The sequence below is a fragment of the Gadus macrocephalus genome, chromosome 6 (assembly GCF_031168955.1).
Source record: "Gadus macrocephalus chromosome 6, ASM3116895v1".
In the NCBI taxonomy this organism is placed as follows: domain Eukaryota; kingdom Metazoa; phylum Chordata; class Actinopteri; order Gadiformes; family Gadidae; genus Gadus; species Gadus macrocephalus.
In genome coordinates, this window is record NC_082387.1 from 7,990,495 (window position 1) to 8,004,831 (window position 14,337).

The 14,337-nt window shown below is 48.2% G+C and overlaps 1 protein-coding gene across 1 annotated transcript in view; it reads left to right on the forward strand.

The window, feature by feature from the left end:
• LOC132459082 (CUB and sushi domain-containing protein 3-like) overlaps nt 1-14,337 on the forward strand; it is a 255,684-nt gene that overhangs the window by 102,012 nt on the left and 139,335 nt on the right. Inside the window, exons 25-31 of the mRNA XM_060053457.1 lie at nt 513-639; nt 3,456-3,658; nt 7,159-7,350; nt 9,137-9,275; nt 10,967-11,154; nt 12,069-12,263; nt 14,202-14,318. Coding sequence (XP_059909440.1) covers nt 513-639; nt 3,456-3,658; nt 7,159-7,350; nt 9,137-9,275; nt 10,967-11,154; nt 12,069-12,263; nt 14,202-14,318 — 1,161 coding nt within the window. The remainder of the gene's footprint in view (nt 1-512; nt 640-3,455; nt 3,659-7,158; nt 7,351-9,136; nt 9,276-10,966; nt 11,155-12,068; nt 12,264-14,201; nt 14,319-14,337) is intronic.

Genomic DNA, 14,337 nt, shown 5'->3' on the forward strand with positions numbered 1-14,337 from the left:
TTCGCGGCGCAACCGGACGCTAAGCGAGGGGTGGGGAGGAGGGAGGGCGTGCGGCGAGAGAACGCCACCGTAGTGCTTTATCTATTAACACTTGTCCCGGCTGCGTCCTTACCCAGCAAGGCCCCCGGTCTGTTTATGTTTCTGTAGACGCGGTCTTTTTAAAGTTAATTAATGGCATCATTAGGAAGTATACTCCGGGACAACACACGCTTTGCATCCCTAAGCGTTTGGGACGCGCAGGAAGTGCTCGTCGCGAGCGCTCCCGTGTGTCAGGGAGGAGTGAACAAAAGGGGAACATAGTGGGGTTTTAGAAGCTGTTTAGCTGCTAGATTCATGATTTTACCATGATTTTACCTGCTAACAAAATGGACTCATCAACTGCAATATGTTTGAATGTGACATATGTGACACAACAGTGTGACACAACAGTCAGATCTCAGCATAACCCAATACAATAAATACAACACTGTTTGTGTGCGTGTGTGTGTGTGTGTTTGTGTGTGTCCCTACAGCCGAGTGCGGTGGCAGTTTTAAGGGCACGTCCACTGGGCGTATTCTGTCCCCAGGATATCCATTTCCTTACGACAACAATCTGAGATGCACCTGGACTATCGAGGTGGACTCCGGCAATATCGTCAGGTAGGCACTCTTTTCGTTTCCCTACAAAATGCGTACGGATGTATGTTGGTCTTGGTTTCTATACAGTGCTTCCTATGTACATACCTTCATTAAGATTGAATTATTATGATTATATACATTTGTTATCATATGCAGCTACTTTCAAAGACAGATTCGCCAAATAATGATTTCCATAATTCCTTGAACAACAACTCCACTGTGTGACATTATTCTTGTAATTACGCGGCAGAGGAAAAATAGCCCACAGGCCTCAGCTCTCAGTCAGATAACACCGCTAATGGTTTGGTCCAAAATGTCTAATTACCCAGTATATATATATATATATATACAGTGTTGGGATAGTTCACTTTCTACGTGAACTAGTTCAAAGTTCAGTTCACAAATTTTAAAATGAACTAGTTCAGTTCAACGTTCATAATTCAAAGATTTGAACTAAGTTCACAGTTCCAAAAAATGAACTAGTTCATAGTTCTTTTTTTCAATATGTTGCTGTGTGAGCTATTATTTTTTTCCGGTATTTTGAACATCGAGCCCACTTCGTGATTTGTCTAGGATGATATAGAGTGGTTGAATCAAGCATCGTAGCGAAAATGTATTGTACATTTAGCGCATTTTGTATATCCCATTGATTTCTGTTGGAAGACTCATTGCTTCGTTGGCCGGAAGCGGAAAGGGAACTAGTTTGGTTGTAGTTCAAATTTGGTTGTAGTCTTTTCGCTCGGTTCTAGCCCTACTGTTGAGTCGGAGAACCGAGCGAAAAGACTACAACCAAACGTAAACAGCCCCCATTTACGTTTCCGGCCAACAAGCAATGATTCTAGGAGGTATTCTAGTCCGCTGAGCTATGAGCCAGCGGGAGATAACGTTATGGATTGTACATATTTATAATTCGAAATTCGTCTCAGCCTTTATACCACAGACACTCTAGGGTCCATAGCATATAACCGTGTTGTCTGATTACAGTTTGATTCATTTTTCACTATTTAACAGATCTCGTTCTGAAGAATAATCACCGCGCCATTCGTTTCAATGGGAATCGGGACGGTCTATACTTTCAACATAAAGTGTATTTATATTTTTTAATTCGTCCCAGCCTTTACACCACAGACACTATAGGGTCTATAGCATATAACCGCATTTTCTGATTGCAGTTTAATGTAACAGTAAGCTGACAACGCCGCAACTGCAAATGAAACACACGGAGATAACCATGGCAACCGGTCAAACAAATCATTCTGCGCGCGCATCCGCCGTTTTGATAAACAAATAACCCCCCAATTGAACGAAGTTAAACCGAGTGCGCGTGCCGTTCACAGACACCAGAATGAACGAGTTCACAGTAACGTTCATCAGGCAGTAATACAGTACGTTCAGTTCACGTTCGCCGAAAATATGAACGAGTTCATGAACTATCGTTCAATGAACGCGTTCAGGCACAACACTGTATATATATATATTTTGTATGCCAAATCTATCACAACACAATGGCAATAAAGGCGTCCTTATTGGCATGTTTTGCCGTCACACCACCGAAGGTGGGAAGATAACCTTCACCATACAAGGAGGATATTTAATCACGTAACACAAAACAACTCTGAAATGGTCCTCACTTGCCACCACTTATACAGAAGTAGAGTAAAGAGAAAAATGAAATAAATCAAAACAACTCAGGCAGAGGTTTTCCCCGCGACGTGGAGGGGTTTAGCGAAGGTGTTGGAGGTGAAGGCGGTATCGGGGGGGGGGGGGGGGGGCCCAGGTGTGAGCGAGGGCGTGGGCCCCTGTGGATGGGCCCCGGGATGCCCCATTAGGCAGTGATGGAGGGGGGGAGTTTGCAGACCGGGATGGCACCCGCTGATGTTATTCATTGCAAGGTGCAAGGGGGCGGGGGAATGTTTCTCTTACCCTGCTAAGTTGCTTTTCACAATGCTCGCTTTGCAGCCGAGGTGCAAAATCCCATCGCGGTTTTGTGTGGTTAAACAATTCGTTCCATCGAATGACGAATGCACATTCCAATGCTCTGCCACCCTCTTGGTCTTGGTAGGGATTGTTATGGGCGGCAGCGGCACAGGAGATGGAGCAGGTTGTCTTGCGACCCGGGGGGGGTAGCTGGTTCCTATTAGCCAACTGTCGCGGCGTCCCGACTTTGAGCAGGGCCCCTCCCCCTTACCGCTCCCCAACGAGATGGCTGTTGCCTTTAATGGCTGCAACCGCCGTCGTTGAGCGATTCTGTTGATGAGCGTGTGTAGGACTAGTTATGTTGTCAGGCTTAACTTGTAGAGCGCGTTGCTGCATAAATGCAGTCTATTTTATGTAGCACTGGCGAAGAATACGTTTTTCTTTGGGACACTTGGCCAGCAAAATATTTGATTGAATTTTATAGCATGATCATAGGAAGATACAGCCAGCAAAGTGACCAAGAATACATTCAGCGAGACAGACAGACTATGCCAACAAACAACTCTCAGTTAGAGAGCTGAATGAAGATATCACTAGGTCCGAGGAGAATACCGTATATACAATTCCTTTTAAATTGACTAGTAATTATATAAACAAGGTTAATGTAATTTGTATATAATTGTATTTTATAGTTACGATGAATATTTCCACGGCAGGCACTAAGTTGTAAAGTAAACGCTGATAAACAATGACAGATTGACACCTTTTTTCAGCTGAAGAGCTTCTAGGAGGACAAACAGGTTGTCAGCCCCAAGGCCATCTGGTGCGAACAAAATGGAGAAATCGTCAACTTCAATGCGTTTCGAATGTGACAACAGCCAGATCTCACTGTAACCCAGCCGCTCTCTCTCTCTCTCCAGCCTCCAGTTCCTGGCCTTCGACACAGAGGCGTCCCACGACATCCTGAAGGTGTGGGACGGGCCCGCCGACAACGAGATGTCCCTGAGGGAGGTGAGCGGCTCCCTGCTACCCGAGGGCATCCACTCCACGCTCAACCTGGTCACCATCCAGTTCGAGACCGACTTCTACATCACCAAGTCGGGCTTCGCCATCGACTTCTCCAGTGAGTGCACACTTTCTCAGGCTCTCGCTCTCACGCTCTTGCTTTCTCTCTCTTGCTCTTGCTCTTGCTCTCACTCTCTATTGCGCTCTTGCTCGCTTTCTTTCTCTTTTTTTCTCTCTCGCTCCCCCTCTCTCTCTTGCTCTCTGGCTCACTCTCTCTCTCTCTCTCGCTCTCGCTCTCATTCTCGCTCTCGCTCTCTCTTGCTCTCTCTCTCTGGCTCCCTGGCTCTTTCTCTCTGGCTCACTCTCGCTCTCTCCATCTCGCTCTCTTCTGCTCTCTCTCTTGCTCTCTTTCTTTCTCGCTCTCTCTCATCCTCTCTCGCTTTCCCTCTCTCTCTCTGTCTCTCTCTCTCTGTTTCCCACAGAACCAAGTACCTCCTTGTTGTTGAGGTTGCTCAAGAGCAGTGTTGCTCAAGGTGCGGTACGCGTACCCTGGGGGTCCTTTGAAGGGTCGAAGGGAGAGCCATTCTCCCTGAAAAGCGACACAATAGAGCCCCATTATCTTCTCCTCCTCTCCCTAAAACGCTGTGTGCTGGTGGAAGGTGCAATCTGTTGAATGACATGGAGAGGGTGTTTTTGAGTCGCAATAGCTCGAGAACCACTGCTCTAGAGCAGGGGTCTTCAACGTTTTCCAGGCCAAGGACCCCCAAACTGATGGAGAGATGGAGCGGGGACCCCCTACTTATTTATTGTATAAAATTGTGTTTGATATTAAACTGTTCCTATAGTGGCATGTATAAATGTACCTTGTTATTTTGCATTCAATACTAAGATATTCAAATAATACACAGGTTCATATATTCATGTTTTCATTATAAACATGTGCAAGGTACAGCGAGTAGGGTGGCAATGCCACTGCCATTCATAAACACAACATAACATAATAAACTGATAACTGCAATTGCATGTAATCATGCATAAAAGCAATTCAAATGGACATTTTTAAAACACTCTGCGACTGTAACTTATCAACCCCAGCGTGTCCGGTTGCTAAGCGACGTCAACGTCTTTGGCTGACTATTTCTCTGCTGATTGCTTATTTTCCCGATAATGACCGGCGTTCTGTACATTATCCCTTACATAACAGCACTCTCTCTCTCCCAACAGTCTTCGCTGCACACTCTCATCATAATACGTATTGTTTGCTGAGGAGGGGGTAGATATAAAGACCGGACAACAAACTGACGTCGCTGTGCTGTCCTTCTTAATTGAAGGAGCAGGCAGAGAAAAGCTCTCTCCTGCTGGGCTTTCATTAAAATCAAATACATAAAAATTTCGCAGCCAGTCCAGATGTGTCAGGTGTGCGCGAGAGACCAAAATGCCATAGATATAATACATTCGGATCGCATGATAGGAATAGAGCTATTCCAATTAGAAATCGGATCAAATGTTTCCATGTAAACGCGGCTAGTGTGTTGGATTCATGTTAATGTGTATTTAAAGTCATTTCAATTTGTGTAAAAGATTGCGGGGGTAATATAAAGAAAAAGTCTAATCAACCCAAACTTTCGCGACCCCCCTGCAGTACCTCCGCGGACCCCCTAGGGGTCGCGGACCCCCTGTTGAAGACCTCTGCTCTAGAGGATAGCATTCCTTAAACTATGTGTCTCGAGCCGGGATCTGCACGTGTTGATAAACTGTACAGAACACCCGAAAAAGGATACTTGTGGTGCTGAAGAAGTTTTGCAGGGTCGTAAGAACAAAGCATGAAGTGATTGCAGAGAAAATGACCAGCGCATTCCTCAAGCTTATTTCTTGGCACTTACTGCACTACTCCTCCGAAATGGCAAAATTGGAAAAACCTCAGCAGACGACAGCAATTCGAACACTGTGTTATAAATCAGAAATCAATGTCAACAAGACCCCACTGGGTGTAACTTATGGTCCGTTAAGTGACCAAATTCCAGCTGCAGTACAAAGCTAGTTTGTCTGCAAAGAACTTCTTTGGCCTCAGCCAGCCCAAAAAAAGGATTTATTTTGAAGTATGCTCACCGCTTCAGACCACTCTGACCCAGGTGAAATCGGGGATCCTTTGGTTCAACAAAAGCCTCACCAATTCCAAAGTGTCGCCAGAGCAGTTGGGTCCCAAGGACACTGAAATTGTGTTGGGGTCCCCGCGATGAAAAGGTTTAAGGGATGCCTGCTCTGTAGTCGAGGCTCATACATAAGAATACTTGCCTGGAATCTGTAAGAAAATATATAACCTATGGCAATTTCATTCGTTTTATACTTATGGATGGCCATCATCCATATTCTTCTTGACTGCATTTATACAGCGCTTTTCTTACCAGTGTCCACTCAAAGCTCTTTACAATACTGCCTAACATTGACCCATCGTGACCCACACCGACGGCGTTGTCAACCATGCAAGGCCACAGCCAGCTCGTCGGGAGCAGTGAGGGTGAGGTGTCTTGCTCAGGGACACCTCGACCCTCTAGGAGGAGCTCGGGGATCGAACTAGCAACCTTCCGGTTACCAGGCAACCCGCTGTACCTCCAGAGCCACATGCAGCCCTTACACACATACACCCAAACTACTATGTATCATTTTATACCTGCGTAATTTCCTCAAGTGTGACCACTTTTGTTACCCTCGCTGGTTCCCATTAGCCCAATGCCGTCGCTCTAACTGCTCCCCACGACGGTTGGCTTTGATGGCTGCCACCGCCATTGCCGAAAGATTGTGTTCATAAATGGGTGTATCAATGGTTGAATGTTTGGCCACAGAATGTCAAGCGCTTGGAGTGGCCTCTGCTTGCTTCTGGCTCGAGGCTGGACTCAGTCCCTCCGTGATGAAATTACGCTTATCATATGAAACGTTTGAACCACGTCACGTCTGCGAATAACCTCGTCTCAGGGGAGGGGTTATTCACAATACCATCAGATTCCCCTGAATCGTCCTCACCCAGGGCTGCTCCACAGCTGTGCTTTGGGTTTGTATAAAAGAAAATAACCTATACGATGGGGAAAACCCCTACATGATTTTACCTGCTGAGATGGGCGCCTAATCTCTTTAGGTCCTTTTTTTTTACTTTTCCAATAACTGTGTTGGAGCGACAGAGAGCGCCCGACAGCTGTCTAGGACACGATATGAAATCCATTGTGCAGGTGTCCAGGGGTCTTCACACCTGCTTGCGCCTGGCGTGTAGGCACACACTTATTTACGTTTGTGTGTGTGTGTGTGTGTGCTTGTGTGTGTGTGTACATGTGTGTGGGCTTGCGTGTGTGGGCTTGCGTGTGTGTGTGTGTGTGTTTGTGTGTGTGCATGTGTGTGTGTCTTTGTGTGGGCTTGCATGTCTGTGTGTAAATGTGTGTGGGCTTGTGTGTATATATGTGTGTGTGCTTGCTTGTTTGTGTGTGTGCGTGTGCATGTATGTGCGTGTACGTGTGTGTCTGGTGTGTGTATGTGTGCATGAACGTGTGTGCCTGTGTGTATGTGTCCATGTAAGTGTGTGTGTGTGTGTGTGTGTGTGGGTGTGTGTGTGTTTTTATCTCCCCTCAGGCTCTCTGGCCACGGCCTGCAGGGACCCGGGTATGCCCATGAACGGCAGCCGCAACGGGGAGGGGCGGGAGCCCGGCGACGCGGTCACCTTCTCCTGTGACCCGGGATACGAGCTGCAGGGGGAGAGCCGGATCACCTGCATCCAGGTGGAAAACAGATACTACTGGCAGCCCAGCCCCCCCAGCTGCATAGGTGAGAGGGGGGGGAGGGGGAGGGAGGGATGGGGGGAGAGAGGGATGGGGGGGGAGAGAGAGAGAGAGAGAGAGAGAGAGAGAGAGAGAGAGAGAGAGAGAGAGAGAGAGAGAGAGAGTCAGAGGGAGAGAGAGAGAAGGGAGTCAGAGGGAGGGAGAGAAGGGAGTCAGAGGGAGGGAGAGAAGGGAGTCAGAGGGAGGGAGAGGAGGGAGAGAGAGAGGGAGGGATGGGGCAAGAGGGAGGGAGAGTAGGGAGTCAGAGGGAGAGGGAGGGAGAGTAGGGAGTCAGAGGGAGGGAGGGATGGGGCGAGAGGGAGGGAGAGAAAGAGGGAGGGATGGGGCGAGAGGGAGGGAGAGAAAGAGGGAGAGAGAAAGAGGGAGAGGGAGAACGAGGGAGAGGGAGGGGGTGAGTAGGAGGGAGGGAGGGAAGCGAGTCAGAGGGAGGGAGTCGTTCCATTATATTAACTCGCTGCAGCACGGGCCATAATTAGCCCGCGTGCCTTTAAGGCTTGTGTAGGACAAACGGGACGTGTGCTTGAGATGAGGATTGAGGCGTTGCCAGGCGCGTTCACGGTTGCTTAGGAGCTCAGGCCCAGTGTTACTCGTGGATCATCGTAGTGCACTTACACCGCTAATTACCGCGCCGAGGAATCACTCCAGCAAAAAGTGACTAAGGAAGCGCGTGGCGCCTCAGCCGCTGCTAAACTGCTTGTGGCTCCCGAGCAAACAAATCCCACTCTGACTAACGTACGCCAGGCCTGTCGTTGATGTTCTATGGCTGGCCCTGAAACCATGGCGATGGCGGAATACGTCGGTTTAAATATGGCAGTCAAAATTAAACCCCACAGCAGTATGTACTGTAGCCGCGACTTTATTTGACAAAGATAGTTAAACAGTGATTAGTCACAGGTAGTAGGCTTAGGGCTCGCACTTCTGCCCTCCAAACATGTGAACAGAATGTGACATGTTTGGTTCTGATCAAGGGTGAAATGGTTTGTGAATAATGGCGGGATCATACTGACTTTAAGAAATCAATGGTGCTCTCCGGCACTACAAAGCATGGAAACCACAGTGAGTCGAGACGCACAGCTGAGCTCATCAGAGTGGTTGTGAGCGGCTCTGAAGAGAAGATCAATACTTCAGAACATTTCTGTGTTGTGTCATGCAGTGCATTGTAGTTCTGTTTGACTCAACTTTAAGCTGGGAGACTTTACGACAAACTTGAGGTCTAATTTGGCTCTTACAGACAAACCAGACAGATTTCCATATTTGATCGAGAAGACAAAATACAGCAAAGAACAAAAAGAAAGGAGTGAAATATTAGATAATTCAGTTTTTTAATTTACAAATGTCCTGGTTCATTTCCATATTTTAATATTTTATCATCTACAGAACTATCTGTCTGAGGTTTGAAAACAGTGTGGGCCTCTTTATATTTTAATAGTTTACAAGCCCGATCAGTTAGCACTGGGAAGGGCAGCAATGAACTACAGTGGTTCTCAATCCACTGATAACCACTATATCCACTTACTTATTTGTCTTTTGAACAGAATCATCTTATCATAGTAGACCCCATTTCAAACCCTGCAACTGCTTAGTCATCGCCAAAATAACCAAGTTGGACTACAGTCGCTGGATATCCCCTGAGGGCCGATGTCGGCGTGGACCATCGCCTCTCTTTCCCTCTCCACCCAGCACCAGCGGTCCTATCTAAACACGCGTCTATCTTTATCAAATTCCGATTGATGTGTTCCCTCCTCCCCCTCCCCCTCTCCTGTCTCCTTCAGCCCCATGCGGCGGGAACGTCACGGGATCGTCGGGATTCATCCTCTCCCCAAATTTCCCGCTGCCGTACCCGCACAGCAAGGACTGCGATTGGCTCATCGCCGTTCACTCCGACTACGTCATCTCCCTGGCGTTCATCAGGTACAAACCCGAGAACAGACTCATGATAATCGTTTCCAGGACTTTTGCCATGTCCTGGGAAAAAAAAAAAGTGTGTTTTCCTTTCATTAAGAACAGAGTCTCGTCCTATCTGCAGATGGTCTGGTGGCTTAAACACAGAGCTTTATGGGAAATAAAATAAGTGGGCCATGTTGGTAGCCAGACAGAACTCTATTTATAAGTCACTGCACACATACCGGCTGTACTGTGTGGCATGGAATTGGTTGCCCTCTAAGGTGGGGACGGCGGGCGAGCGAGTGCGGCACCGCGTCGGGTGAAGTCGGATACGCGTGTTAAGCGACGGAGGGGAGTCTGTGTGGGCTTAGCGGAACAAAATGCGTGGATGTGAAGTTCAGGATGGCGTAAGATGGAAGGAATCCCGACCGTACACACAGCCTCAGTAGCCGCTAAATGAGGTTCTCGGAGCCGGCTGGGTTTTTTTTGAATAAGCCCAAGCGCCAAGTCTTTGTGGAATAATTATGATTTCGCACTCCGGCGGACGGTTGAGAGAGAGAGAGGGCATTTTATTGCCCTCCCCGGCTTCCTCACCCTCTGTGATGGAAAAGTCGCCAGTGCCCACTTTGTCCTCCGCAACAAACACAATGCAGAGGTGGCTGCACGCTGCTCGCTCCTGTTAAGAGCACGTAACGAATGGTCGGAGTTCTGGGGCTTGCCTTGATGCAACTAAAACACAATTATCTCCAGGCTATTGATACTTTTGTCCATAAACAAAGCTTGTTGGTTTAAAAACAAATGCTCTGTCTCTGTCTCTCTTTTTTGCTGTCTCTGTCTCTTTATGTCTCTCTCTCTGTCTCTGTCTGTCTCTCTGTCTCTCTGTCTCTCTCTCTCTCTCTCTCTCTCTCTCTCTCTCTCTCTCTCTCTCTCTCTCTCTCTCTCTCTGTGTCTCTATGTCTGTCTGTATCTCTCTCTGTCTCTATCTCTGTCTCTATCTCTGTCTCTCGCTCTCTCTCTCTCTCTCTGTCTGTCTGTCTGTCTGTCTGTCTGTCTGTCTGTCTGTCTGTCTGTCTGTCTGTCTGTCTGTCTGTCTGTCTGTCTGTCTGTCTGTCTGTCTGTCTGTCTGTCTCTCTCTCTTTCTCACTCTCTGTCTCTCCCTCTCTCCCTCCCTATCTCTGTCGCTCCATCCCTCCCTCTCTCTGTCTCACTCTCTGTCTCTCCCTCTCTCCCTCTATCTCTGTCGCTCCATCCCTCCCTCTCTCTGTCTCACTCTCTGTCTCTCCCTCTCTCCCTCTATCTCTGTCGCTCCATCCCTCCCTCTCTTTGTCGCCCTCTCTCTCTCTCTTTCTCTCTCTCACACTTTTTTGCTAGCTCACCCACACTGCAGCGAGTTAGTATGGAGCCCAATCTTACGAGACCGCCATTGACTTGTCTTCTCACGATGTCTTGGAAGATATCGTGCCATCACAACGTATCCAGACTATTTAATCTATTCCCACCTCTCGGCGAAAGATATTGTTTTTTATTAATTTGTTTTATCCCCTTTGTCTTGGCGTATGCAAAGCAAACCGACGCGGGCGTGCGTCTCCGGCGAGGTGTAGCGGCGCACAAAGCGCCTCAGTCTAAACACCTAATGCCACCGTTATGCTCGCGTGTGGTTAAGAACAACAATCATGTTTGTAAAAATTCACACGTCACCCCCCCCCCCCCCCCTTCAGCTTCAGCATCGAGCCAAACTACGACTTCCTGTACATCTACGACGGGCCCGACAGCAACACCCACCTTCTGGGGAGCTTCCAGGACAGCAAGCTGCCGGAGAAAGTGGAGAGCACGGCCAACTTCATGTACCTGGCGTTCCGCAGTGACGGCTCCGTGAGCTACACCGGCTTCCACCTGGAATACAAAGGTAGGAGGGCTCACGGCATAGATAGGGTCGGCTTAGCCCAGGAGGTAGGGCGGGTTGGCTAGTAACTGAGGGTTGCCAGTTCGATACCCGGCTCCCCCCAGCGTGAGACGCGAGGTGTCCCTGAGCAAGACACCCAACATTAATTGCGCAGCTGGTTCAGTGGAACGTATGCGTCAATGCCGCCGCCATCTCGCCGAGGGGTAACCACCCACCGGAATGAAAAAACGTCCTTCTTTTTAAGCAATCCTCCGGAGGGTTGTCTTCCGACATACGTCGGACATGTGTTTGTGGTAATGAAAGTAATAAGAAATTAAAAATCCATGATCGATATATATATATATTTCTTTACTATCATTACAACGCACGTCTGACGTATGTCAGAAAACAATCCGGCTTGAAGGTGATTTAGAGTGAGTTGGAATGGGAAAGGACCTCTGCCCCATCAGACGTTCATTCATTCATGTGGTTGTTTACCCCGTGATAAGATGGCGGCATTGTTGACGCATGCTTAGGAGCCGAATGCGATATCTACTCAGTGTATATCTTTGAGCTCATGGAGGGACATGTGTTTCGCCGCTCCGATCCAAAGGCACTGGGATTTAGTTGGAATATGGATGGATATGTATGTATGCTTTTTGAAGTGTCCGCCATGGATTCTTTTTTCCAATCTCCCTCCCTCTGAAGTACTCGCTGGTAACCTCCGATTCACCCTTGAGTCGTCCTTCTTCTTTTTTTTTTTTTTGGGCCATGGTGTAAATTAATAACACCGCTTTTATTTGATCAAACAACCCATTTACATCCAAATGAAAACATTTTCACACATCTTCTCTTAATTGGAAAGTCTTCCTCTCTCCTCCCATCCCCCACGCCGCCGCCGCTGACATTGTAATTTCACCCTTTCTCGCGGCTGCCAGCCAAACTGCGGGAGGCTTGTTTTGATCCGGGCAACGTGATGAACGGCACCAGGATGGGCACCGACTACAAGCTGGGCTCCATGGTGACGTTCCAGTGCGAGGCTGGCTACGTGCTGCAGGGCTACTCCACGCTCACCTGCATCATGGGAAACAGCAAGAGGCCGGAATGGGACCGGGCCAAACCAAGCTGTCAAGGTGAGCAGGGTTCCTTTTAAAGTTATTGTCGCTGGGGGTATCTTTGGCGTGTGTAAGAGCGGTGTGGGGGTAAGAAGGGAGTCTATGCGCAGTCTAGGTGAACAAGTGAGCCTTGAGTCTGTTGTAGAAGCTGGAGAGCGACTCTGCGGTTCTGACATTAGCAGGGAATATCGACACATCTCCCCATACCAATAAACTTCTCCTATTCATTAATGCAATAAACTTCTTCTGCCACAAAAGTCGAAGGAACTGAGCAAATAAGGCACAGGATACAGTGTACCCAGTTTCCATACCCTTTGCAATCAAGCACAGGATACACTGTACCCAGTTTCCATATCCTGTGCAAACAAGGAACAGGATATACTGTACCCAGTATCCATATCCTGTGCATACAAGGCACAGGATTGACTGTACCCCGTTTCCATCCGTCGAATGCATCAAGAGGAGGTGAAACGGAGGCCATCTCGTTCCTGCCAGGGGAACACGCAGGCAGCCTTCACCTCAGACGTTCCTAGACTTTTCCCCGCTCATCTCTCGCGGCGTGGCAAAGGCAAGCTTCCCGAAAGCCGTCACTTTGAGGAAGCTCCACTTAGGCTAAACTTCAACACAGCGTAATCACGTACACACCTCACCTCTCGGCAAAGGAAGCTCTCTCCCGGAACCGCCGCCGCCACCGCCGCTGTCGTCTCTCCGTTTCAAACCAAGTTATATTGTTTTGGATTCCCCCCTTGGCGCCTCTGTCATCCTATATCCTCCTGATTTCACACCTGTGTGCGGCGGGGAAAAGAGCCCCCCCCCCCCCCAAGCGAAAGCCGGGGAGAAACTGCTGATGCGTCAGAGCTCACGGTCGTCGGAGACAACAGTCGGTGACATCACACGGCGTCACGCATGCCACCCGGGCTGAGACAGGGCTCGGGGAAACAGCTGGCGAGACGGCTCTCATTCGACAAATGACTAGCATGTGTTTGTTTACAATGGAGGCCTCCCCTCCCCCACCTCTCTCCCTCCCCCTTCTCTCTCCCCCCTCTCCCTCACCACATCCACCTGCTGGCTGGGATCCATGATGTCGGAGGCAATTGTGATTGGGGAGGGGGAGACAGGATTTACTGCATCATTACCAGTTTAAGATTGGATAATAGCGTGCAGTTGCATGACAGACAAAGTGTGTGTGTGGATGGAGACGATGGCCCCATCAGACCAGCGTCTTCGTCGGAGGGGCCACGGGGAAAAATTTAAAGAATAACTGATAGTACTAGTTCTAGTCACTGGTGTTCAAGGCACGGATCTGGGGAGACTTTTCCATAAACACAGCAACCACACAGGCAATCTCCCCGACGCAACATTGCAGTCTAGAAGATGTATTTCTATTTTGTTTTGCATTTATCTTTTGCATTGTTTCTGTTGTTCACTTTACTTCAATCAATCAAAAATGTTTTTCTATTTGCAGACTAAAAGCTGTTATTACGGCCTTATTTTGCTGGCAGTCATGTGGATTATATATATACATATATATATATATATATATATATATATATAGTTGTGTGCTTTGCTGAAAGATGGGCCTACGTCCAACTCATGTTTTTGTTTTCTCTGCTGAAATTTGATTTTAAAACCATACTCATCTTCTTTTGTTTTGCCATCTATCCTCATACAAAATTATATTCAGCAGCAGTAAGATGTCTATCCACACACACACACACACACACACACACACACACACACACACACACACACACACACACACACACACACACACCTGCGCCGGTGGGAATGGAACTGCCTTGAAATTGTTCGTCATTTACTAACTTGTTATCCGACGTTGTGCGCTGTTTATGTTTGTCATTCATTTCCGTTGCTGATGTATTTACTCCTCCTTCCCCGGGGCGACTCCGTCCGTCACAGTGTGTTTTCTCTCCCTCTCTCTGTGTGTGTCCGCAGCCCCCTGTGGAGGTCGCTCCATGGGCTCCGAGGGGACGGTGCTGTCCCCAAACTACCCGCATAATTACACCAAAGGCCAGAGCTGCCTCTATGACATCTTTGTCCCCGGTGATTTTGGTAAGCATTGAAAAGTCTC